This window comes from Falco cherrug, chromosome 1 (assembly GCF_023634085.1).
Source record: "Falco cherrug isolate bFalChe1 chromosome 1, bFalChe1.pri, whole genome shotgun sequence".
Taxonomy (NCBI): domain Eukaryota; kingdom Metazoa; phylum Chordata; class Aves; order Falconiformes; family Falconidae; genus Falco; species Falco cherrug.
The window spans coordinates 101,891,055-101,917,122 of record NC_073697.1 but is presented as its reverse complement, the minus strand read 5'-3'; the positions used below and the strand labels follow the sequence as shown (position 1 = coordinate 101,917,122).

At 53.3% G+C, this 26,068-nt stretch overlaps 1 protein-coding gene across 2 annotated transcripts in view; it reads right to left on the bottom strand.

Annotated features, from left to right (window-relative positions):
• STX1A (syntaxin 1A) overlaps positions 1-26,068 on the bottom strand; it is a 90,017-nt gene that overhangs the window by 8,795 nt on the left and 55,154 nt on the right. For both annotated transcript variants that reach the window (XM_055713611.1, XM_055713621.1), the window contains exons 4-6: positions 21,518-21,592; positions 18,046-18,119; positions 4,854-4,962 (exon numbers count right to left, since the gene is read on the bottom strand). In XM_055713611.1, coding sequence (XP_055569586.1) covers positions 4,854-4,962; positions 18,046-18,119; positions 21,518-21,592 — 258 coding nt within the window. The remainder of the gene's footprint in view (positions 1-4,853; positions 4,963-18,045; positions 18,120-21,517; positions 21,593-26,068) is intronic.

Sequence of the window (26,068 nt, the reverse complement as noted above, 5' to 3'; positions counted from 1 at the left end):
ACTCTGAGCAGTCACTGGCACAGTGACAAGGAGGAGCGTGCCAGGCGCAGTGTGTCAAGGGCTACCTGCTCTGCCCAGTTCAAGCCCTTGAGACAGCTCTGAGGGCAAGCAATGGGATCAGCTTCAGGAGATGCCACGTCTCTCACAGACAGAGGTGGGATGGGATGCAGGATACATGCTCTCACCCCAGCCCTCACCACCTCCTTGGTACCCTATTCCCCTATTGCAGAGCGCGGGGCCAGTAAAAGCTGCGGTGAGGTGAAACATAAAAGCAAAGACATCACATGGATTAACCACTGGCCAGCCAGGGTAGGCTTGGTCAAAAAGGCCAAAGGCTTGTCAGGAAGGGCTTGCTTTAATGCTGAGCCAAAGCAGGAGGCCAAGAGGCTGCATCTCACCTACACCATCCAGCACATTTGCCAAAGCCATATAACTGATCCGCAGGACCCCACAGGACTTCCCAGGGAGTCCACTGCATTCTGGCTAGGTTTCCTGGTTTGGAAAGGCTATTGTTAGCTCCTCAACAGCAATAAAATCAGATGAAAGTCTGCTAGATACATGGTTGATCTGCTGCCCACATCACCACAGAGCTACTGCACAGCCACAAACAGGAACAAAAGGACTGTGTCAGTGCAAGGTGCCCACAAAGGGAAAAGAGCCTGGGGGAAAACCCCTGCCCTGAAACTTGACAAAACACTGGAAAATCACGAGAACTGGACCCCTGCCCCCCTAGAGAGCTCTAAAGTAAATCCTCCTCTTACTTGGCATCTCTAGAAATTAAAGATTTCTGGGGAGAAGCAGCTCTGCCAAAGAGCAAAGCAGCACCGAGCATTGCTGGAGCTGCAGCTCCGAGGGAGAAGCAAACTCAGCCCTGAGCTGGCAAGGAGAGAATGGCAAGAGATGATGAACAGGTCACGGTGCAGCAAGGCCATCAGAAGCTCTGGGACAGGCAGAGACATGAAGCCACTGAGGAAACTTTCAACCCCAAGGCCACTGCCTTGGCCTTGGGACCTTGAGCTTGGTCTTAACTAAGACCCCAAGGTCCTTGGCCCTGTGATGCCCAACTGGATGGAGTGACCACCCCTGACGACCAGTTCCCAGGGGATGCAGCAGAAGCAGTTCCATCAGGGTGTGCAGGACCCTGAGGAAGCTCCCAGTGCTACAGCTCACCCCATCACCCAGCTGACACCAAACGCCAGCTTGCCCAGTTCTGCATGCCAGACACTCTATAAATAGTGAAGGCTCCAGGCACCTCCGGGCTGCAGAAGTCAAACATGCCATGTCTGAATTAACTTCAGCGGCTCAGCTGTGCTCCTTCAGCTTGCAGCATCTCTCCTCCCGGTGGCAGGGCTGCACAAGCACCCACACAGCAACAGCTAGGACTCAGGTTGGAAACACTGAGGACAAGGCACCTTCCCAAGGCTGGGTTCATCTGTCTGGATCTGGCTTTCAAGCTCTTGTTAGATACAAATCCACGCAACTCCTGGAGAGAGGGACAACACTGCCCTGTCCACCTGTGCTTGTAGAGGTAACGGGTGCGAGTGACCCAACCCCCCTGGCCATCCCCCAGCTCAGACAGCCCTAGCACTGCCTGCAGTGGTGTTGGGATGAGCAGACTTCAGCTGTAAGAGCCTGCCCAGCACACCACAAACTGCTCCCCACCTCCCTGTCCCTCAGGACCCCTTCTGCTCAGCCAGGGCAGGGCTGCAGGGGCCAACCTCCAGCGCTGCGCAGGCATTTTCACCCAACCAGACATTTTTAGCTCAGACAAATCCCACGTTTTTTTCCCCGAGATGAAAGTGTCACAGGAATCCTAATTAAGGCCATTTCAGCACCAAGGGCCCTGGGACCACCCTGGGCTGCCCAGAGGAGCCACTGTGGCCAGAGCAGCCCCCCTACCCTCTTGGCTCAAGGGCAGCTTGGGATGCACCCGCAGCCTACCCTTCTGCCCATCAATTAACCGGGTCTTGCACACTGGGACAGGGGCTGATTAATTCTCATAGTGCCTTTGGAGATGGCAGATGCTTTATTTTTGGCTCCTTGGTCTCGCACATAACAAAACTGTTCATAAAAACAAGCAGCGTCTGTGCAGCACCTCCACAGCTTCAAAGCTGCACACCCACCACAGAAAGCTCCTCCAAGTTTCAAATCCAATTTTTTCTGGAAGCAAACCCTAATTAGATTTAAGATATCATTTCTCATAGCAGACAAATTGGAGATGAAAAAACCGAAGGAGCAACACCTCCCACCACAGGCACTGTGGAAGCTCGTGCCTGGGGAGCACAGCTCCCAGCAACAGAAGCAGGGACACCACTGGGGGAAGGCACGGTCCAGCCAGAGGACAGCCCCCGAGCATCTGTCCTGCCATCACCAACCCCAGAACACGGCGCATCCTGCAGTCCCTCCATGGCACGCGCAATCTCGGTGTGTTTGGGAGCAGAGCAAGTGAGTAAGGGCAGGGTGAGGACAACGATTATGAGAGGCAGAAGCGGTGGGAGAGGACATCCACTTCGTGGATGGCTCAGTGTGTGCCAGATGGGCCAGAGTGATGGCAAGGGCCACTGAGGCACAGCCTCTGGCACACGCAGACATAGCAGCGCCTACACAAGGAGAAGGGGCAGATCATGAGGGCTGCGGGGAGCCCCAGGAGGTGGCTATGGCCTGGGGCAGCGATGTCGCCATTTCTCCTGTGACTGTCCTATTTCCAGAGCAAGAAGCAGATGCAGTCAGGACAGAGAAGCTCACCGGGGCACTGGAAAGCCTCCCCTGAACAGCTGAGAAGCCCTTGCTCTCATACTTTCAAAACCCCAGGGATTTACTGGCTTTGCTGTCAGAGCTCCTGGCACTTTCTATCTTTGGATTCATGAGCTGAAAATGAGAGCTGAGGATTTCGTAGAGCTTTGTGCAGTCGCCACATTCCAGCTGAGCTCCATTCAGAAGAGTCTGTTCAAGAGTCCCCAGAGCAGCTTGGACTGACGGGACTCACTGGGACACCCCAGGACAAGCAGACCCCCCCGCCCAGGAAGCACTGCTGATAAAGCCTCAATAAGCTTGTTGCTTTTGATGAGCCTTTCTGCCAGAAGAGATTTTCCGCTGTCCTGACAGAGGAACCCAGCTTTTGCAAAGGACTATGCCCAGGATTGCATACCTTCCCAGCACAGAGCCCATCCTGCCTCCGCATCTGCTCCAAAGCTCCACCCCAAAAGGACAGCAGGTCCCTCACCATCGCTAACTAGAACACCTCCTTTGCACGCAGGCTGCACCACAGTGAGCCCTAAGCAGCCTTTTACTTGCACCCCATCAATACTGACAGCCAGCAGGATGGACAGAGCAAAGACAAGTACAATTTAATGTATCTCCATAATTTAAGCAGAGCAGCAGAGTTCTTCCAAAATCCATGAGCAGAAAACCAAGAGGAAGGTTTCTTTCAGGTCTGCAGACAACTGAGGACCTGGCTGAGTCCTTTCAGATCTTCTCCTTTCTCAAAAGGGAAGCGTAGGCATACCTTAAATTCACATTTACATTACAAGCCATCCCTGTGGCTGGGTATCACCTACAGAATGACATTCACTGACAAATGAGTCAGTCGGCTATAGTGACACATTCATCATCCTACTTTACATTAAACGTCAAGCTCTTGTTGAGCCTCATGTCAGTCAAGCTTTCCATTCAGCCAGTGTTAAACATTTCTATTATTATTATACATCCTAAAGACTAATCTTAACAGAGGAAAGGCTTGCACAGCCAAGTCTCCTTCTAGCCCTCCACAGAAACTACCACACCCCAGTAGCACCCAGATTCCCAGGTATATGCAGCTCAGGAAGGACAATCCCACAGGTGACCTTCCAGGACACCATTCTGAATCAAAGATCGCCTACATTATTATTTGCACCGAGTTGTGAAAAGGAAGGAAAGCATCCATTTGTTGTGAGAAAAGAAACCCTAGACTAGCATTCAGACTTTTTCATTTGAGCACAAAAGCCCACGATGCCTCTCTGACAATGAGATTATTTGCAAAAATCTCTTAATTTCTGCATGCTCTGACTTCTCCCTTGCTTGCTTATTATGGTGGTGGTATGGTTCTTCTTTGATGGGAGATGACCACATTTCTCTAAAACTAACCAGGTTATCACTGACTGCCCAGAAGAACCACCAGGAGAGCAGGTTTTGTGGACAGGCAGGACAAGACTTATGCTAAGTGGTGGGCCCTGGATGGGAGAGATCTTTGTGCCATGGTGCTGACAGCCTCAGAGGTGTCACCTGGGGCCCACCTTCAGCCAGAAGACACCGATACTGCTGCTAAGAGCCATCAAGGTCCTGAGTGCAGGGAGATACCTGGGGCACACACTAAGGCTCGTGCTCCTCCTGTGGCAAGGGAAACTGCTGGGAGCAGTGAGTGCCCCCACCTCTAAGCTCACTTCTCTGCTTTTGTGTTCAGTTCAGTTCACCCATGATGAAAAGCACCCAGAGGAAAGGCAAGGCAACACATGGGAGTCCAGAATTCCTGCTAGCTTCCTTGGGTTTAAATTCAGCTGCAAACAAGGAAGGATTTCCTCTCCCTGTGCTCTCTGCACTCTCTACACAGCATTTAAGCAAATCTGAGGGGAGTTTTTGTGCTTTGCTGGATGTGGTTTGACACTGAAATGCAAGGTACCACCATGTGCCTATCTCCCAGCAGAAGCTGTGTCCCAGTTGCTCCCATGGGTGCACACACAGCCCCTGTACACCCCCAGGTTTTCACAGCAGAGCTCTGCATAGCTGCAGGAGGAGCTCTGATCTGGTGAAGAGCCGGTGCAGGATTTGGTCCCATGGTGTGCAAAGCCCAGCTGCATTCCCCCTCCAGGTTTACTCACTGATCTCCAGCTGCCTCTGAATCCTGCCCTTGCAGCGCTCCCGGTAGTCAGTCTGCGTGGCATTGTACTCCGACATCACCTCCACGAACTTGCGCGACAGTGTTGAGTGCTGCAGAGGAGAGAAGAAGAGACAGCACAGGTGAGGGTCCCACAGGGGGAGAGACCTGCCAGCCCTGAGCATCCCCCACACCCCCAGCAGCCCAGAAAGCATTTCTAGCCCAAAAGCTGCTCTGAGGAGCGTGACGAAATGCAAGGGGGCAAGTGGCAGCAGGTGACATGGCCCCAGCGGGGTGGACCGGACCCCTCACCCAAGCCCAATGCAAGCACAGCCTTCAGCCCCCAGAGTACCCACTGGGACAGGGGCAGACCTGTGGGTCATGGCTGGCAGCACCCTTCTCACACCACAGCACAGCTTGTGCCCAAGCAGCCCAGAGCCAAGACCACAACAGCCCCCTGGGCCAAGCTCTGCCTGCCTCTGCCGCGCTGACAGGATGTGCTGGACCCAGCACTGGTGCAGGATGGACCCACAGCAGTCACTCTGCCATGCCAGAGGTGGGCTGGACAGACCCGGGGGACCCTGTGCCCTGGGGCACACAGGCTGGGCTAAGGGGACAAGGGCTGTCCAGGGTAATTGTCCCCACTCTGGAAATACAGTCCCACCTTGCCTCCCCACGCCAGAGGGCTCCCCTAAGCACCAGCCCTATGGGGTCCCAGGGGTTGGCCACATGCCCCAAGGTGAGTGGCTGCCGGCCCGCAGGGGGTGGTGTGGCAGTGCTGTCAGCCCCCACACACGGAGACCCTCATCTTACTAGGCTGCTTTCCATTCTACAGGAAATGCACTGGAAAACCTTGGAATTGCACCTCATCAGGGTCCTACTGAAAACGCTAACTCCCCTCCAGTGCTGGCTATTGTCCCCAGGGGGGAAGCTCATCCCTGCATGAGCACCCACTGGGGCCTGACCTGTGGTCTGATCCAGCTGCCAGGCTGAGCACAGCAAACAGCCCTGAACATGTTCCAGGAAAGGCAAGACAGAGCATCACATGCATCCTTCATCCAAACACTGGTATCTCTTCGTGTTCTGTATATAAAGGGTTATAGAACCCTTTCCCCAGTATGCCAGAAATTGAGTTTCATAGGATCATGAACTCACAGAATGGTTTGGGTTGGAAGGGACCTTCAGAGACCACCCAGTCCAATCCCCCTGCTGTGGGCAGGGCCCCCTCCCCCCAGCCCAGGCTGCTCCCAGCCCCGTCCCACCTGGCCCTGAGCCCTGCCAGGGATGGGGCACCCACAGCCGCTCTGGGCAGCCTGTGCCCGTGTCACCACCCCCGCGGTGCAACATTCCTTCCCTCTGTCCAGCCTAACCCCACCGTCATTCACTTCAAAGCCGCTGCCTTGTGCTGGGGACCCCAGAGCTGGAGCAGCGCTGCGGGGGGCTGTGAGGAGAGCGGAGCAGAGGGGGAGCATCCCCTCCCTTGAGCTGCTGGTGATGCAGCCCAGGAGGTGCTTGGCTTTCTGGGCTGCAAGCGCACGTTGCTGGCTGATGTCCCATTTGTCACCCACCAGTCTCTCTAAGCCCTTCTTCGCAGGGCTGAAAGCCTCCCTTTCCAGAGAAGGCAAATCTGGTGCATGTGTCTTAAGTGAAGTCAAATCCAGTGCACGAGTCTTAAGCAGAGCCAAACCCAATACTGTGTCAAGAAAGAAATGCTTGTGCGCTTCTTCAATCATGCAGCAGAAGCAACAACACGTGACTGATGGGACCAGCCACATCTCACACCTCCATCCTGGGCACTCAGCATCACTCACACGCGATGGGCACCCACAGTAGTGCTGCAGGGAGACAAAGCCTGTGTTACCCCAACCTCACCCTATCGACTGCTCATGCAGCCCAGTCTGGGGAGCAGGGAACACGAGGAGATATGGAGAAATGGTGGAAGGTGAAAGGAGAGGAGATGATGGAAAAGGGATAGAAAAAGACAATACTCAGAAAGGATCAGCAGAAAGACATAGAGAGACTAACCCAATGAAGATACCCCCCCATGAGTGTTCCCCCTGGGACTTTCAGGGCCACCAGCATGGCCTGAGCTCACCCTTAGACAAACCGAAGGGCTGTACCCAGCACTGTCGAGCTGGAACAGCTCCCATAGTCTGCACAAGGAGGGACAGGCGGAACGCAGCATCTCTGCGGGGTCAGACATGCGTGGCACACACTGGCACTCGGATGCTCCTACCAGATGTTGGTACACCTGGAGCAGCCTCAGCCAACACATCCCCACCTCCAGGACACAGCACCGGAGACATCTTGAAGATATACTTGCACTTGCTTTGCAGCTATTCTAAGCAAGCAGCAGCTCAGTATTTATGGCAGAGACTTAAGACTCAGCTCATCTTATTCCTCCTCCGCTGGCAAACGACACACAAAAGCCTCCTGGCAGCTTCAGCTTGAGCAGGCAGCCTCTGCTCGAGAGGTGCCCAGCCCAAGGCAAGGTCAAAACAGCTCCTGAGCATCGTGGCTTGAAATCTGGCAAAAAAATGTGATGTGCCATCTAAGCAATACTTCTACCTTTTCAAAACTGTTTTTCTAAACTCCAGTTCATTCTCATTCAGCTGAAAAGTATCAAGGTATTTTGATCTGCAGCCAAGTATAGCCTGGGTGTTGAATGACACCCCTTCCTGCTAATCAGTATACCAATGCCATACCTCTTTGACTTAAGAAGTTATTTAACTTGCTGTTTATTTTGTCAGACTGTTATTTTATGTTCCCACAGGCAACCCACATGTCTACAAAATGCACTTGAGTTTTGAAGGAACACAGAGTTTCATGCAAAACAGGCTGGAAAAAAGCATTTTAAAAGGCTTTCACTCATTACATAAAACTACCTGAATATTCAGAGTAAATAAAAACGTACCTTGCCTTTGAAAGAAATTCACTAAACAGAAAATATTAACTAAAGCTAGGGAATGGGGTTGTTTCACCCTGGGCCAGCAACTCTTCACTCCCCAAACATGGGGCAGACAGCCCAAGTTGCTGAACCACCAAGCTGGATTGCCAAAGAGCTCATACAGCCCTGGGTACCCACAGGGGGCTCTGAAACTCCCACAAAGCACAGACTGAAACCTGGAACCTTGGCCTTCAATGTTTTTTATTAAAAGAAAGACATTTCTGAAGTGCTCATCCCATGGGGGATCCCAGGGAAGATGCCTGCCTTCCTGCTGAGCCCGTCAGGGTTACAGCAGCGAGAGAGGTCCCACTCCTGAGTTCCTACCGGCCGGGTTTGTTTCAGTGTTTGAACTAGTTCAAACTATTCTCTAGTGAGGTGAATATTTCCACTGTACCAGGCAGACAAACCAAGCCCCAAAACAACCACAGCAAAAGCTGCTCTGAATTACAGGGACCAAAATTACTGACATTTGGAAGACTGTAAATAGCAGCTTTTGATCTGTTAGGAACTCAAAATTTGATACTTCTAGAAACATGGGAAATACTGTTGGGATGTCTGAGAACCTGTCTCACTGGCAATGTTCCTGGGCTGGGGATGCCCTTCGGAGCTGTGACCCCAAAGCTCCCCATATCTTTCTGCTGCTGGCGAGTTGACCGAGGCATGGTGCTTTACTCAAACTGCTGATGTGAAACAGGGATAAACAAAGTGGTTTTAATGTAATTAATTTAGAACATGAAAACAACCTTTCCTCCGTGCAGAAGCAGCCCTGGAGCGAGGCTACCCCTGGGACCAGTTTGCTGGGAGCTTGTGGAGTTTGGGACAGCCACTGGAGGATGGGCTGGTGCCCTCAGGGAGGAGGACCAGCACCACCACCTGCCCCAGCACCTACCAGAGGACCAGACTCACATGAACCTCCCTGCCTTTTTGGCTCCAACACAGCCTGGCCAGCTGGCCCAGGGTAAGAAAAAGCTGTTCCTATGAAAGGTTGTCGTGGTTTAACCCCAACCAGCAACTGAGTACCAGGCAGCTGCTTGCTCACTCCCCCTGCCCCCAGCGGGATGGGGAAGAGAATCAGGAAAAAGATAAAACTCAAAGGCTGAGATAAGAAAAAATTAATAATTGAAATAAAATAATAACAACAACAGCAACAATTTAATGAAAAGGAGGGAGAAGGGGAGAAGACTAAAATCCAAAGGGAATGGAAAAAATCCCCAGGTGATGGACAATACAGCTGCTCACCACCCACTGACTGATGCTCAGGGAGCAGCGATCAGCAGGCACCGACCCACTCCCCCCAGTTTATAGACTGAGCGTGGCATCCCATGGCATGGAATAGCCCTTTGGCTAGTTCGCGTCAGTTGTCCCAGCTGTGTCCTCTCCCGATTCCCCGTGCCCCCCCAGCCCTCTCGCCGGCAGGTCCCAAGGAACAGAGAAATCCTGCACCAAGTGTAAACATCACCCAGCAACAACCCGAACCATCAGCGTGCCCTCAGCATGGTCCTCACCCCAGATCCAAAACACAGCACTGCACCAGCTGCTAAGAAGAAAATCAACTCTGTCCCAGCCGAAACCAGGACAAAGGTCCAGATCTGATGAGGTTCTACTGGATGGAGATAAAACCGGCAAAGCCAGAATAAAAGTCCATAATCTTAATGCTCAGTTACTCCTAATTTACAACTTGTTAACAAGGGGGGAAATCAGCTCCTCATTCCTCTCTTTACTCAGTGATTTGCTCACGCCAAAGCCCATGCAAACTAGTGAAGTCCTTGCTGCAAAATACCTACACAAGGACCACACTTAAAGTACCAGGCACATCTAAACCAGCTCTCCAGTTCAAATCATCCCAAATCCCACACACAAAGGTAGTAGCCAAGGTGGGAGTGGGGCCAGGTTCTGGGGGAACACAGACACATCGCCCAAGCACCCAGGGTGGAGCTGGGAGAGGCAGAGCTCAGCTGGAGCAGTGTGAGGAGTGTGCGGGGCCGCAGGACGGGCTGCCCTAATACCAAAGAGCTGTGGTCCCACTGCTCAATGGGATGGGAGATCTAGTGATCCGGGACACAGCAAAGGCTAAGGTTTCCATTTCTTCTTTTGTCTTGGTGATCACTGCTAAGGTCTGTCCTTGGCATCCCGGTGCCCTCTGAGCAGAAGTTAGTGGCATGAAACACTGCCCGTGGAGAGGCACGCAGACATCGGGCACGCTTACGGCAACTGGAAATACACAGGTCCACGGGACCAGGTGGGATGCATCCGAGCATGCTGATGGAGCTGGCTAATGTCACTGCAAAGGGCCAAAGACAGCAATGACCATGGGCGGTTCCAGAGGACTGGCAAAAAAGGGCAAATGACACATCTTTTGGTGGGAAGATTTGGGGAACCTCTCAGCCTCCTCTCAGTCACTGGAAAGGTCACTGAGTAAACCCTCCTAGAAGGACAAGAAGGTAACTGGAAACAGCCAGCATGGATTTACCCGGACAAAATCACACTGGGCCATTCTGATGGTCTTCTCCAATGAGGTGACTGGCTATGCAGGTAAGAGGAGAGCAGGGAACAGTGCACACCCTGTGTTTAAGGCCTTTGACATGGACTCCCACAGTATTCTTCCAGCCATTTTGACAGGACACAGGTTGGATAAGGTTGGTTGAAAACTGTCTGGACTGCCAGGTTGTGATCAGCAATACAAGTCCGACCAGTGGCCAGTTCCTAATGGTAAACCCTCAGTGAGCGATATTGGGTCTGAAAAATACCATTAAACATCTTCACCAGTAACCTGGGAAGGTGTAGCGGAGTGCGCTTTCAGCAAGTTTGCAGAAGATACCAAAGTGGGGAGAGCAATAGGAGACAGGGCTGGTATTCAGAAGGACCTCAACAGTCTGGAGAAAGGGGCTGACAGGAACACCATGAAGCTCAAGGGCAAATGCAGCATCCTGCACTGGGGACAGGATGCATGTCACAGGATGGGCTGGGGGCCAGCTGGCCTGAAAGTACCTAGAGCTCTGGGAGTCCTCACGGACTTCACATTGTCCCATAGTCAGCAGCGAAGGTAAAACTCATCATGTGCTGGGTGAGCAGGAGGACAGTCCATGGGGCGGACAGGGATTGTTCACTTCCACCTAGTGCCTGTGAGACCACAACTAAAGTGCCACGTTCTGCTTGGGGCTCCCCAAAACACATTGCGTGTGAGCAAAGCCAGTTGAGGCCACCAAGGTGTTCTGAGCTGGAGCACAGGAGAAATAAGGACAGGCTGAGAGAAGCACGGTTTGGTCAGCTGAAGGGGAGAAAGCTCAGGGGGATCTTACTGCTGCTTACAGTGACCCCGTGGGAGAATGGAGAGTTGCTGGAGCCAGACTCTTCTTGGAGGTGCACAGGGGCAGGACGAGACAACAGATCAAGCTGGGACACACGGAATTCTAGTTAAGTAGTAAGGAGGAAAAAATCATCATAAGGTTGGTCAAACACTGGACTGGGGCCCAGAGGACCCATGGACTGATGCCAATGGCATCTCCATCCTTCTATATCTGAGAATCTAATACTGAGAATACAGCTGGACAGGACCACGAGCAACCTGACACGACTGGCATTGCTCTGTGGCAGGGGCTGGGATGTCCCGAGCTCCCTTCTCACCACTTTGCTGTGATCCCTCAACAAGGAACAAACCTGGGTACCAGATTTCTAGTTGGGCTGCTGTTTGTCCCTGTATGGCCAGGAGTCCAAGAGGGACGCTCACACTACAGACACAGCCAATGTCAGGTGCAATAGCTCCACTGCAAGGTGGTGGCCCCACCAAGGATCTGACCCATAGCACCAAAAATTCAAGACTGGGTACCAGGGCAAAAACCAACATAAGCAAGAGCGAGGGACACTTTCACACTAATGGTATGCTCCAGCCAGAAGACTGCTTTAATACAAGCTCACCCCACACAGTTCCTCAGGTGACAGCTACAACAGTTGCACCAGTACAGCTCAACCATCAGGCACACACAGCCCAGCAGTGCTGCTAGCCAGCCTGCCAGAGCTGTCCCCTCCTCTTACCCACAGCGTGCAGCAACAAGCAAAGCCAGCAACACAACCCTGGGACAACACCACCCTGTGCCCAGCTCACCTCCCAGCCTCCATCCCCTCCTGCACACACGAGCGTGCACACTGGACATGCACACTGTGTCACGGCACTCTCCAAACTATCAACCTGCAACAAGGTCTTTCATGATCTCATCCAGCATACTCTTCATACAGTCCCTCTGCTGCCTTCACCTCATCCAGGGCACACTCTGCTCTTCTCTTGCTTCTTCCTCTCCCCGCTTCTTCCTCGGCTGCTCTCCCTTCACTGGCTCTCAACCACTTCACTTACCCAGCCACAGCTGCACCTTATCTACATGGGCCAGCCCTGAAGCCAGCCCACAGCTGTATATTATCAATGCTAATTAACCCAGCTTCAGTCTTCTATACACTGAGGGACACGGGGTCCCAGCATGGGGTCGGCCTCCCTGGGAAGACTAACAGCTGCAGGAGCCCGGAGTCAGAGACCGCCCAGGTCAGAAGCCAAAGCCCCAAAGCGCAGCAGTGTGCTACACTGCCCATCTCAGCCTCCCAGTGCAGGGGCTCCAAGCTGCAGCCCAGAGGAGCTCCTCTCCCCTGATTACCTACAGAACCTAAAGAAATGCCCAAATTACAGGAAGACTTCCCAGCTCCTTGACTGAGTGGTCCATGGATGACAGAGTTGGGGTTGTGCAGCCTGGAGAAGAGGCGGCTCCGGGCACATCTTCCTGCGACCGCTCAGCGCTTCAAGGGGGCACACAGGAAAGATGGGGAGAGGCTTTGACCGGGGCCTGCAGCGACAGGACAAGGGGCAGTGGCTTTGAACTGGAAGAGAGTAGGTTTAGGCTGGACAGAGGGAAGGAATGTTGCACCACGCGGGTGGTGACATGGGCACAGGCTGCCCAGAGCGGCTGTGGGTGCCCCATCCCTGGCAGGGCTCAGGGCCAGGTGGGATGGGGCTTTGGGCAACCTGCTCTGGTGGGAGATGTTCCTGCCCGTGGCAGGGAGGGTGGACTGGATGATCTCTGAAGGTCCCTTCCAACCCAAACCATTCTGTGACTCTGTGGTGGAGCAGAGCCCTGAATCCCGCTCTCCCATGTGCCAGGATGATTTCCAAATCACAGAGCTTCAACAAGGAGCAAATGTAAACCCTGCTCAAATTCATGGCCCTGGGCTACAAAGCACCGATTTATGGCCCCCTCTAGTTTCCTTAGACACTGCAGAAGTAATGCCTTTGCCTAGGACACATGGGGACACCACAGCTGACACCAGGGCCAGCCACCTTCAACTCCCACCTCCTCGCTCTCCCCCTCCATGCCACTGCCACCCAGCACCTGCATTTGAGATGGCAAACAGCTCCTGAAGGGCACAGGGGAGAGCAACAGGGCAGAAAGCCCAGTGTGGGTTTCACAGCACTTCTGTCAGTACACAGCAGTGTCTCTGGGGTGGTAATGACAGAGGTTTTTCCAGCGAAGAGACCTGCTGACTCCCCCCGACACTGCCCAACTAGAGCAGCGCTCTGTCTGTGCCAGGATCCCTCCAGGGAAGGACCGGAGTGCTGGCGTGCAGAGGGACCTGCTGCTGTCCTTTGCTGTGTGCTGTTGCACCACCCTTTGCTTTGGCTTCACTACACTCCAGAATTCTCCTTCCCACTTGCTCTGGAGACAAGCCTTTCTTATGCCCCAGTTTTGCGGAGGACTGTTTCCCCACTGCCCCAGGCTCAGCCACGGTAGCCTCCTGCCACTCGTGCAGGACCAGCAGGACACTGGGCTCCGAGCTGGAAGCTGCCTCTGCAGAAATGATCAGTTAATGTTGCTGCTGTCTTGATCTGGCACCAGGTGCAGCACAGGAGAGCAGACTACTCAAGTGGCTTCCCAGACTGCAAAGGAGATAAACTACAAATGCTAAAATTACTCTGGTTCACTGCAAAGTGCTTAGAGAAAGGAGGATTTTTACTGAGCTGTATTTGTGCATAAACCCCCTGCAAGAGCAGCAGATCCATGCCAGTATCCCCACTTCTAGGTGCTGAAGAGCAATGTCGGCAGCTCCTGTTACCTTTAGCAGTTTAATAGTTTGCTAAAACACAATCTTCATTGCAGAGCAAGGCCTTGCTTCTCTGCTCTGAGACACATCATTTTCATGCACCTCCTCCACTACTACCAGCGAGGACAGAGCACTGCAGCTCGTCCTGCAGCGATGCCGAGGCTGATTCCACTGCTGGAGCAATGACTGCATCTTGCTGGGTGCTCTCTCAACAAAGGATCACCAGAAGGGTGGCCAACTCACTGTAAAAACTACACAGCAACCCTGCCTGGTGGGGCAGAAGACAAAGCTTCAGCCCAGAGAAGGCTGATTTTAAGATGCTGCGATGGCAAGACAGCCGTGACAGGCTCATAGACTTCAGGTCCAGATGTCCTGGACCCAAGATGCATGTCCTCAACACGGCTCATTGCAATGCAGATGGTTTGTCCAGCCACCACAGTGTGACTGCCCCCGGGGAAACATCTCCAGCCTGGCTGAACTCTCACCGCCCAAGCCCATGGCCGAGGCGGGACAGGCAAGGTGCTTAAAATACAGACATGAACCAAAGAAGCTCAACACCAGAGTGCTGCAACTGAGCTAACAAAGCCTAGCGTGAGACTGCACTGAACAGGAAGGGAGTTTACTCAATAAAAATATATTTAAAATAAAGCTGGTTTCACTCCCTTCTGGATTCACCCGTTTTCTCATGCCCCAAAATCACATGCACCACAAAACGTATGGCTAGCAGCGTTTGTGTGTGACATGTCCTACAGGTCCCCTTCACCTGGGCCTTTGCTACTGGTGGCCACAGAGGGGGTTGGGATGCATCTTTTGTGCTCACCAGGAGCTGCCAGCAACACCAACCTTCCACCCCATTAACCTCTCCTGCCCCAGGGTCATTAGGCAGCATAGCTGAACTACAATTATGGAATGATTTAAATTGCATGGGAGCTTCAGAGGCCCTCTCACCTCCTGTCCTGGAATACACTGCCTAATGGTTTTCCACCCTAAGCCTTCTTAGAAGCTGCATGTATTCATGCTGGCATCTCGATGACCTTTTGGGTTAGGTGCCATCAACCTACACCAGTCCTGTATCCCATTTTCTGCCATTCCCTCTGCTGCTTCCATGCGTACACTTCCATTCAGTTTATCTAACTCTTTCTTCCCTCTCCCTGCAGGAGACACACAGGACACTGCCTGCTCATGAGCAGTGGTCCTCAGACTCACCGCTTCTGCAGGACAAAGCAAGAGGACAAAAATGTGCTTGTGCCACCTCCCAAGGCATAAACATTTCAACAAAGTAAACGAACACGGCAGAGCACAGAAAAGAGTCCAGTGAACCACGAACCACGCACGACAAGTTGGAGATGAGGGGACCTGCGGGCCGAGCAGGCGCTTGGGGTCACTCAAGAGTGATCCCCTTCCCCTGCGAGATCCTCACGACAGCCTGACTCATGGTGGTTGGCAGGGGAGAAGTGACCCTTTCAGCCTATACATGAACCAGTAGCTTTAGAGTCCAAGTAGCTGCAGAGGAGGCAGTGCTGAAGTCAGATCCCACGCCAAGATGCAGAAGCTGGCCATGGCCTAGGCACGCAACTGTCAGTGGATGGCCTGATCCTGCTATCAGGACCTGAGCACCCTTGTACAGCAGGGAGAGGCTCACCTATCCTCAGCGAGGGTCTGCTGGACACCACCCTGGTGCCCCCAAAGGCAGCAGCACCCCTGCGCAAGAGGAAGGGAGAAGCCTGGTCACACCCCACACCTGAGAAGGCCCCACAGATGCGCTTCCCCACCATGCCCGTGGCCTGGGGCAACACTACAAAACCAACACTGAGCAGGCACAGCCCCTCTCTGGAAAGGCCTTGGAGGGAGCTGCTTTGTCCAGGGTGAATCACAGATGATGGGGGAAGATCTCGTCAAACAGTTCATGCAATCAAGTCTCTGACTTTCCTTCGGGCAGATGGAGGAGCTGAAGCTGTAAAACATCACGTTCTTCCACAATCACTTCCCCACGAGAATTAAACCACGTTTTCAGCCTGTCACTGAGTAGTTTGGCCAAGTTATGCCACCTCTAAGTCTAACACTTGTTTGCTTTGTACACTTTTTCCAGTATACACCAGTAATCTCCTCTATCTAGTGCCATTTCATCAGGCTAAACTAGTTCAGCTTTCAGAGCTCAGACCACAGACAACAAGGGATGGACTCAATACAAAAATGTCATGGTCACACAACACAGGGTGCCAACCCAGCACAAATGCACTCTTTCAGATCCACCTTCCTTGAAAAGCTGGAGTTAATGATGTGTTTGTGGGTGCAGTGCCAGGTGCCACCCACCCTCCTGCGCACGGTGCACAGTACAGCAGCTCCAGTCAGCACGAAGTCCTGCACCCATGCTGGGGCCAAGGTGCCACCACATGCCTCCGCCTGATCCAAACAAATCTGCACCACTGGCTGATCCAACAGAGCCCACTAGAGCCACGGCCTTGGTCTCTCCTGCCTCCATCACGACATGCTCTGCAACCCTGGGATGCCCAAGACTATTGCATAGCTCTGATTTCAGAAAATTTGTAAAAGTATGTCCTATTTTTGTAAAGTACGCATTATTTAGGAATTCAAGCCCTGGTTTCCAAAGCACCTGGAGACCATGGGTAACCTTGTCTTATGAGACCTCCAGTCATCAGCAGTCAAATGCTTCTGAGTTAACCTGAGACCTGTGCAGGTTCCGCAGGCTGCATGAGGGGTGTACGAAGCTCAGTCATCTCCCCTGCCCCCAGCTGCCCCTCAACAGCCTTTCCATCAGTGCTCCTCCAGCACTTTGCACTGCCTTCCCGCGTCGTGCTTGCCTGCTGCTTCCCCAAGGAAATTTTCTTTTGGCACTTTCTGCCACGTTACTGGCCTTGCCGTAACCCCACTGACTGCATGCGCTCTCTCTGTTGGTGTTCTCAAAGTGTTCCCACTAGTACCCACCACGGACACCAGAGAGACATTTGTGACCTGCCCTCTCTTTCCAGCTGCCTTAGGCCAGGACTCAAGCAGCGCTCAGCAGGGACATCCACAGCAATCAGACATTCCCGCTGCTCCTGAGAGAAAAGCCTCTTTGCAAGATACTCCAACACTTCTTACATCAAATATTTCTAAGCTATTTCTTGACTTTGGGGGGTGGGAGGGAAGTTACATAGAACTGTAGGATAATTGAGGCTGGAAGGGATGTCAGGAGGTCACGCAGCCCAGCCTCAGTTCAAAGCAGAGTTGGTGACTTCCCACTTCCAGTGTGTGCTGTTGGACCCATGGACAAGCCCCATGTCCCTCAACCTCCATCTCTTGCAGAGCCAACACACTTCACCCCACCTTGGCTGCAGGCAGAAGCACAAGCAGCACAACCATCTGTCACAACTGAGCTTAACACACCTAGAAGGAGGAGAATGGAGGTGCACCCCATCTCTGCCTCTACCCCTGGATAACCCTGCTAAGAAACCCATCTAAACAAGGTGCTAGTTACTGTTGGTTCCATGGAAAAGCAGAAAAGTTGTGTCAGCCCTTCAAAAGTCTAATGTCTCCTGGGCTGCAAAGCCACATCAATGCCCGGTGGAGGGGCAACCACAGCCCCAACAGGGAAGAACATTTCCAGCAGGCTGCAAGCCTGCACAGTACCCTCTGAAAGACCACCCATCTTCTTAGATGAAATGAAACTTCAGGCGAGTTACCCAGCTGCATTAGTAAGTCTGGTCTCGTTTATGAACTGTTCAAGCATCCTTCCAGGCACTGCAGAAACACACCAAGGCTGCAGGTTTCTGAACACGCTGCAGGCAAACAGTCCCCGCCACAATGCTGGCACTTCAAAAGGTGTTTTTGCTCCAGTCAAAATCATCTTTAGTGATATGCTTAACATGGATGTGCAGAAACCCACCTGCCTGTTTGTCCACAGAGATGCCCAGAGTTGCACGCAGGCACAAAGCCAATGCATGCTGCCCTCCCTGCCACAGCTCCTTCTGCATGTACTTACGTCATGGGTCAGGCTGGCTTTTTCGCTGATCTGTTCAGAAATGTGCTGTGTTACTTTGCTCAGTATTTGCAACCTGATTGCTCTAAAGCCAAGCACAGCCCTCCCCTCTCACTCAGCTCCTGGGATCCCTCAGCTGCCTCCAGCTGCTGCCTGCCCTCCCCCTCCCAGCACCACAGGGTAGAGACTCACCTGAGTTTTCCTTATCCGCAGGTCAGCAGATGACCTGTTCAGTCCTTCCTCTTGTTCAATACTCTGCTCAATACCTGGTCAAGGTAAAAGGACACAGATTATTTCACGCTCTTTAGAAAAGGAAAAGGGATTGTTTGGCAAAGGGGCTGTAAAAGAGAAGCCTGCAAATCATGGAGCGTCTGGCATCGAGCAGTCCCCTGCTCCTGCCTGTGGTTTCGCCTGGACTGGCAGCAAAGCCCCGTTTCATTACTGCGAAGCACTCAGTGCCTGGCCACTGGCCAAGACCTGGTGCTGTCAAGGGCAGCACCTGTCACCCCCAGGCTGGTAAGCAAGGATTTCAATACAAAACTGATGTAATGTTCAGGTCTGATCTTCACACTTCCCAGTATTCAAGCAAAATGGAATGCTGCTCTCCCCCTGCTAGGCAGCAGGAGGAAACCCAGAGCTAAAATGTCTCTGCAAAATAACCAAGCTCAAGACTTCTCCAGGGACCCTAAAAATAGTAGGTCTGCCAGCTGCCCGGCCTTGCACAGGGAGGACCCACCAGGCTGGCGAGAGCATGCTTCATCTTGCTAAAACAGTCCTCTGCAGCAAGGCAGAGATTTTCCCTCTTCATTATGCCCGGTGGTGCAACTAAGTGAGATGAACTCCTCCTCACCTGCCCAAAGACCGTAAATCACAGCAGGAAGGAGCACTTCCCTGCTCAGCATCTCACTGTGGTTTGGGCAGGGAGAGGGCACGAGGCTGCAGGGCAGGAGGTCTGGCACAGAGCAAGGCAGACATCCCCCAGTTCTCTGAGCTCTGCTGTCCCCAGCACCCTCCATGCTGGAGCCGGTCCCACAAGCCTAGCATGAAGCAGGCTCCTCCTGCAGCAGGGGCTCCCCATTCCCTGGAGCTGCCCAGTGGCTCCCCAGCACCAACCAGTGCAGCAGGGCAGAGCGCAGGACATCACCACCATGGTGCACATCTGAGCTCCTGCTTCGTGCTGGTGAGCACGGGTGGCCTCACGGTACTGCCCTGCACCAAGCAGCAGCGCTGTAAGAGGGACTGTGGGCCTGGGGACCCCTGCACAGTGCTCTCAGAGGGTGCTCAACAGCACAGCGCGCTCCAGGGGAGTGCTGCAGAACATCGGCACAAATTCTGCACTCCCTCCTATTCTCTCCTGGAACAAGCGTCTGTATCTAGAGCTTATCTGAAAGGTCCCATCCCACACAGTCAGACGGCCACAGCACTTCTCCTGTACGCTCCTCTGCCTGTCAGCGCACCGGCTGCTGCCTGCCCAGCATATTTCATCAGCAACTGGTCTTCCTCCACACTTGCCATAAACCATTCCCTGTTCTCAAGGAACAGTATTGGCAAACATTGTGAATTTATGATAATTAATAAAATCACATTCTCCCGAGAAGCTCGTAATTAGAATTACCCACTGCATGAGCAATGTCTGTCCTAAAAAAGTCAATTCGTTGTCAGCAGATGGTGTTTTTGATCAGTCCTGACTGTTTTCTTTCATTGATCGTGCTGGCCACAAGGCAATTTGGGACAAAGCACAAGGACTAATCATCTGTTGTTCCAGGTAAATACGATACCAGTGAGTCTTTTCTGGAAGAAGGAAACGGGAATTGGAGCCTGTCCTGCAATCCTTCAGGCTCTCAAAGCCCCTTCAAAAATACAGAAAAAAAACCAGCTATGGAAAAGGATTTTTTGTTTTGCACAGGCTAAACCCTGTCCCCACCTGGACGGCAGGGTCCCAGTATGGCTGGGGGTGGGGCTCTGGTGCATGGGAAGGGACCCCTGGTTTATGAAATGGGTAAGCTGGCCCCTGGTTCCTGTTCCGGGGTCTACCTGAGATCACACATCAGGACAGAGGGCAGCAAGGAGGCAGCAGAGGTACAAGTCTCCTTCTGGCATAAACATGAGCCATGGCCACACCAGTGGTGAGGAACCTAACGAACAGCTCCAGCCGTATCTAGGGTCCTCCATAGCTGCGGGGCTCCCACGAAACCCTGGGATTAGGGAGAACGCTGCTGCCATGGGGGAAGCACCAGGTCCTCTCCCACCCTTCAGACACAGCCAGGTCTCCTGCAACAATCTCGGGCAAAGCCCACGCTGATGTCCAAGACCACTACAGGCAAATCTGAGCCACGCCAGGGTGACCTGCCTCAAGATGCTGCCGTCCTCACTGAACCACTGAATCCCATGGGTGCAGTCTTGGGCTTTTGGGCTAGTCCAAGTGCTCCAGCACAACTCCTGCCATCAGCGGGCTGACAGTCGTGTTGTCCTCACTCCCCACTTGTCAGAGACCAACTGACCCTCCCAATGGTGGAAACTAACAGTCACGTTGGCCACGTTCTGCCCCTGCGCTACCCAAGGTGGAGGCATGCCAAGGTAACAGGGCATGCTGATGAGTCAGGACAACTTTCCTCGAGTCCAACAGCCCCCTTCTTCCCCACCGCTGGCCCACAGAGCCCGTGTCTGGAGAAGCGGTGCCTCCTGCCCGCCTACGCTAGCGGTGCAGCCGGGATGGGCAGGAGGCACCGCTGCCTTGGGCAATGCCACAAGCAATGCAGCCTGCACTAGGGATGGAAAAGCAATACTAGCCCCGCAGGAGCGGGATGGGAGCAGCAGGGAAGTATGCCCCATGCTGCCAGAGAGACACATAAGGAAGAAGGACCATGGTTCTCCACATGGGGACTCCTTGGTGCTGTGCCTGCCTAGGCTGCCTGTGCCAACCTGGCTCACCGGGTCAGAGCCAGCTCTTCTTGGAGCCTTGCAAGTCCCACAGCAGCACCTCTTCAACCACCTGTCTGCAACAACCTGTTGTCAACAACCTGGCGGCATTTGGCCATGCTGCAGTTTGCTCAGAGCCAGGGCTCACCAGGAGAGCACAACATCTGCCTGTGCTGGCAGCATGGGACTTGCTTGCAGCCCATTAGGTGCTCGTGGCCCTGTTCCCTCACCTCGATCCTGGGGACAGGGCACAAGGGGACAAATTCATAAAGGGCACATAAAAGCAGCTAGATGATGCTGGAGGAGAGAAGATGATGCCCATCCCTGGGTCATCATTGCAAAGCAATGGCAGGTACCACTTCTGGCTGTCCCTTCCCCCAGCTCTGTGACCCCTCCTTGCGTCAGCTCGGTTGCCAGAGGTTGTGCAGGCCGGGCTGGCGGCGTGTCCATAACCTGCCCTTTCCTACCTAGAGCAAACCACCCCACAACTGCCTTGACCCGAGCCAAACCCCAGCTGCTGCCAGCGTAGGGTTGAGGTGACAGCCAGGGCCCGGTGGCACTTGCGGTCACAGGGGACTAGCGGGAAGTGCAGAGCACCAGGGGCACGGAGCAGGACCCGGCAGCGATGCGCTCTGCCTGCTGCATGCCCAGCCCAGGGTGGGAGCTGCGGCACCCGCTGCCTGGGGCTGCAGGGCAGGAGGGCAGCGGGCAGAGCCCCACAGCAGCATCACAAGCAAATACTCACTCTTTAGCTTGGAGCGCACTTTGTTCGCCGTCTTCTTTATGTCAGACATCAGCTCTTCCAGCTCCTCCTTTGTTTCTGGGGAGAAAGAAAAGAGCAAAGATGGAGGTGTTGGAGACACCGCTAAAAATCTGCTGCCTGGCCCTGCAGCATGTGGAGTCCAGAGCTGGGAGCACTCCCACTTCCAGACTGGGAGCACTTCTTCCTCACACACCTGCTGGACTCTCCTGAGCCTGGAAATAAACCCATTGCTGGTCAGGCAAGCAGGGAGCCAGGGACCCCCTGGCCACACTGCCCTAACCTCCCCCATACCCAGTGCTCTGCGGAAAATGGAAGGGAAGGGATACACAATCCACAGAGCTAGTTCCTGAGCGGAGAGAAAACCGCTGCTGGACACCAAAAATCTTCTGCTCACCAAGGGCTGATCTCCCCAAGCCTCTGCCACACTGGCCAGCCCCTCCCAGGGCATTATGAAAGGTGACATTTTCCTCTAACACCCCCTGACTAACAGCCAGGGTCTGTGTGTTCGCTCCCCAGCCTGAATTTGCTGCTTTTGGCAGAAAAATAGGGGCTAAAGTGGCCAGAAACACCACCACCACCCAACAGTCCCACAGCCCATGAAATGACTAAGCAGCCCAGCAGTGGTGGGAGGGTGTGCTGCAATTCTCCTATTTCAACGGGCAGGGGCACAGGAGTTGCAAATAAGAGTAAGTACAAGCAAGTCCCTTCCTCCTTGTCCCCGCGGACATCCCATGCAAGCCTGTGTGACTTGCACGTGGCTCACACTGGAAGAACAGTCCTGCTGCGCACAGAGCCCATCGGTGAGTCTCAGCATCTCCCCAGGGCTGTCTCTCCAAGACTGTGAGGGCTTTTACAAGAGTCTAGCAGGCTGCAGGACTCCTGAATTGGCTAGAGAGAGGACGCAGCTACAGCATATGCCACATTCAGAAGAAGTACATCAGATGGGGAGGTTCCAAGCCCTGCCTGGCTGATGGGGTCTAGCACAGGGCTCTCTGCCCTTGCTCCTGAGCGCAAACGCCAGCAATCGGCTCTGAACTCACCACCACTGACAGCACAACCATTGCAACATCTCCTGGCACTTGGGCCTTGTAAGACTTTTCGCTGCATAGCAGCAGCACCTCCAAGCCACAAGCCACATGCTCAGCAAACCTGGATCGGCATGAACCTCCTTGATCAGTCATGCAGCAAAGAACAGAGAGATATTGGTGCGTGACAAATGGGACATCAGCCAGCAATGCGCGCTTGCAGCCCAGAAAGCCAAGCACCTCCTGGGCTGCATCACCAGCAGCTCAAGGGAGGGGATGCTCCCCCTCTGCTCCGCTCTCCTCACAGCCCCCCGCAGCGCTGCTCCAGCTCTGGGGTCCCCAGCACAAGGCAATGGCTTTGAACTGGAAGAGAGTAGGTTTAGGCTGGACAGAGGGAAGGAATGTTGCACCACGCGGGTGGTGACACGGGCACAGGCTGCCCAGAGCGGCTGTGGGTGCCCCATCCCTGGCAGGGCTCAGGGCCAGGTGGGACGGGGCTTTGGGCAACCTGCTCTGGTGGGAGATGTTCCTGCTCATGGCAGGGAGGGTGGACTGGATGATCTCTGAAGGTCCCTTCCAACCCAAACTACTCTGTGATGCTGTGATCTCAGCCAGGTTTTGTCCCAGAAACCAGCATCCTTGAAGGAGCTGGGACATGCAGGTGTGCCCCTCACCATCCTGCCAGACCCTGCCCTGAGCACACCAGCAAGGTTGGAGTGTGGGGCACAGCACCCATGCCCAGCATGCAGGTACCCAACCATGTTCTGCCTGCGCAGCCCTGCATGCTGCACAACTGCAAAAAGGTTGGGTGAGGTTGGGTGGTACAAAATACCCTGTGCTGACCTGTGGGCTTGCGGCAGCCCGGCTTCCCACACAGCAGTGCCCTGACTGTGGGGTGGCCAACTCCACAACTCAGCACCGAGACCAGCACGTTGCAGTATCTCAAAATCCAGATACTAAAGAAAGTACAAACCACCTGCCATTCAAATATGATTTCTCAGAAATGCTGCCACCCTCATGCTCCCTCTTGATTTTGATGAGATCAAGACTGACTTAATTAAATTAAACTTTGTTTAACAGACTCTAGGCACATTAACTGAGTCATTTCAATGGCTGTGGTAGCTCTGATGCTGCACATTCCCAGCTGCCAGTCACAGGCATAATTATAAAATCATCATGATGGGAATGTGCTGGGGGAAGGTCACATCCTATAGACAGTTGTACACATTTCTGACCCCGAGCCAAGAGCCTCAGCACTACTGGGAAAAGGAGAAGAGGAACACATCTGCTAACACCCTCACCCCAGACTCCAGGTATTTCTGAGCAACATAGTGGCCTCACGGGGAAGCGGTAAATTCTTTATTTGCTGGACAATACACACAAATGCAGGGAAGGGAAGAGGACATTTTCCATTTGAGTTCTCCTTTAAGTGACTAATTATTTATTTTCTCCCTGTTCTTGAAAGAACTTGTATTTAAAAAAGAAACAAGCCAGCCTGAGCTGAGTAACTCCCTGTACCCAGACAGGTTAGGACCCGCTGACGGGGAAGCAAAGACCTTGGAGTGCTGGGGGACAACAGGCTGCCACAAACACAGGGACAGGCAGGGAGCTAGGCTTGCTCACCCAGGAAGGGGACACGACTGTGTGGATGGATGGAGGGGACATGGGATGGGGAGCTAGGATGTCTTCCCTCAAAATATTTTCAACTGAGCAGCAGGGAGAACACACTCCTTCTGGCTGGCTTCGACTCACAGGATGTGTGAGGATTACTTGGCGACCTGGCAGGCACAAGCTTCCTAGACAATTATTTTCACATCCATGGCGTCTGTTGAAGTGACTCACTCAAACCTATTTAACCATTCACAGTGAGTAACATTCAGCAACAAGAAGCTGAAGTACCACAACATCGCCACTGCTATGGCCGGAGTCACAGCAGGAGTCACACCAGCGAGCAGAGCAGTGCTAAAGGGCAAGACATGACGTTTAAGAGGATGGGCCAGGCTCCCTGCATCCCACAGCCATCCTGGAATGTCTGTTCTGCTCCAGCGGCATTGAGCACAGCAGGGAGGCGGGGACGTCCCCATGGCCACCAGCACTGTGGGGCCATGTCCCCAGTCACCACTGTGACCTGCCCGGGAGTTCAGGTGGCATGGGGGAGGCAGGGGTGCAGGCAGTGGTGGGACCTCTCTCCCCTCCCTCTGCCAACAGCAACCAGGGTAGCCAGCTGGAAGAGGGCAAACACCCAGCCCAGGCTGGCAACACTCAGCTCCAGCACAGCCTCAGCTGCTTGGGAAAGAGGGAAAACAGATTCCCTGGCATTCCCCTTCCCCACAACTCTTGAGTTCCCAAAAGCATCCCCCGTGCAACACGGAAGGGGACAAACACAAGGAACCAGCACCCAGTGCTGCCATGTAGGATGCTCCTCAGGGCTGGAGGGGATCCTGCCTGCAGCCCAACACGCAGCACTGATATTGCCATCGTCAACAGAGGAGGGAAACAGCCTCCAAAGTGCCCAGCGGTGAGCAGAAGGGCTGGGACAGGCACGAGACCTGCACCCCTCACAGCCAACTGCAGGACTGACACCCACCCACTGCAGCACACCAGAGCATCACCGCAACACTGACTCTGCACGCACGATACGGTGACTTTGCACACACGGTACAGTTCTCAGCCATCAAAGCTTCCTGGCTCACTTATCATTCAGATTAATAAACCTTCACCCCTCTGTGGCCTGCGGTTCTTTACTGATAACAGCCAACCAATGTAATCAAGAGCACAATTCCAAACTAATTCATAACTGAGTTACCTGACAGAGCTGCAAGAAGGATCTTTTTGGCAAAGAGCTAACTTTTTTAATACAAAATTAAAGAAGATCCTGACCACAGTTCCTGCAAGTTTAAAAAATAAACCTTTCTCACCTTAAAACTTTTCTTCTGTCTTTTGCAGGTTGCCATTGATGTGCCTGTTTATCTTGGCACTTAACATTTACAAAATGTAGGGTTTCTTTTAAACACAAATGCAAAGAGGAAGCACAGACCTGGCAGCCCCACAAACTACCTGGGCTCTGGGAGCAAGCCACAAGGAATCCTTCCTGGATCTATGGAGTTGATTGAAACATTTTCCATAGTGTTTTATGGCCTTAAAGTAATAAAAATTAAATCTGTTCTAAAAACCACCAGGGAGGAGATTGGCTAGAAAAGTTTTCCAGCCCCAAGCTGGGAACTACTGACCAGCGAGCCTCACCTCCGAGCCCACTAAGATCGTGGAGCAGAGCCTCCTGGAAGACATGTAAAAACATATGGATGACAGGGAGGTGACGAGAGACAGTGAAGGTCACTTCACCAAGGGCAAATCCTGCCTGGCTGAGCCGGTGGTCTTCCACAATGGAGTCACCACATCAGTGGACAAGGGAAGAGCTACAGGTGTTACCAACCTGGACTTTTGTAAGGCATTTCATATGGTCTCCCACAACCTTCTTGCTTCTTATTCGGAGAGATACAGATTTGAT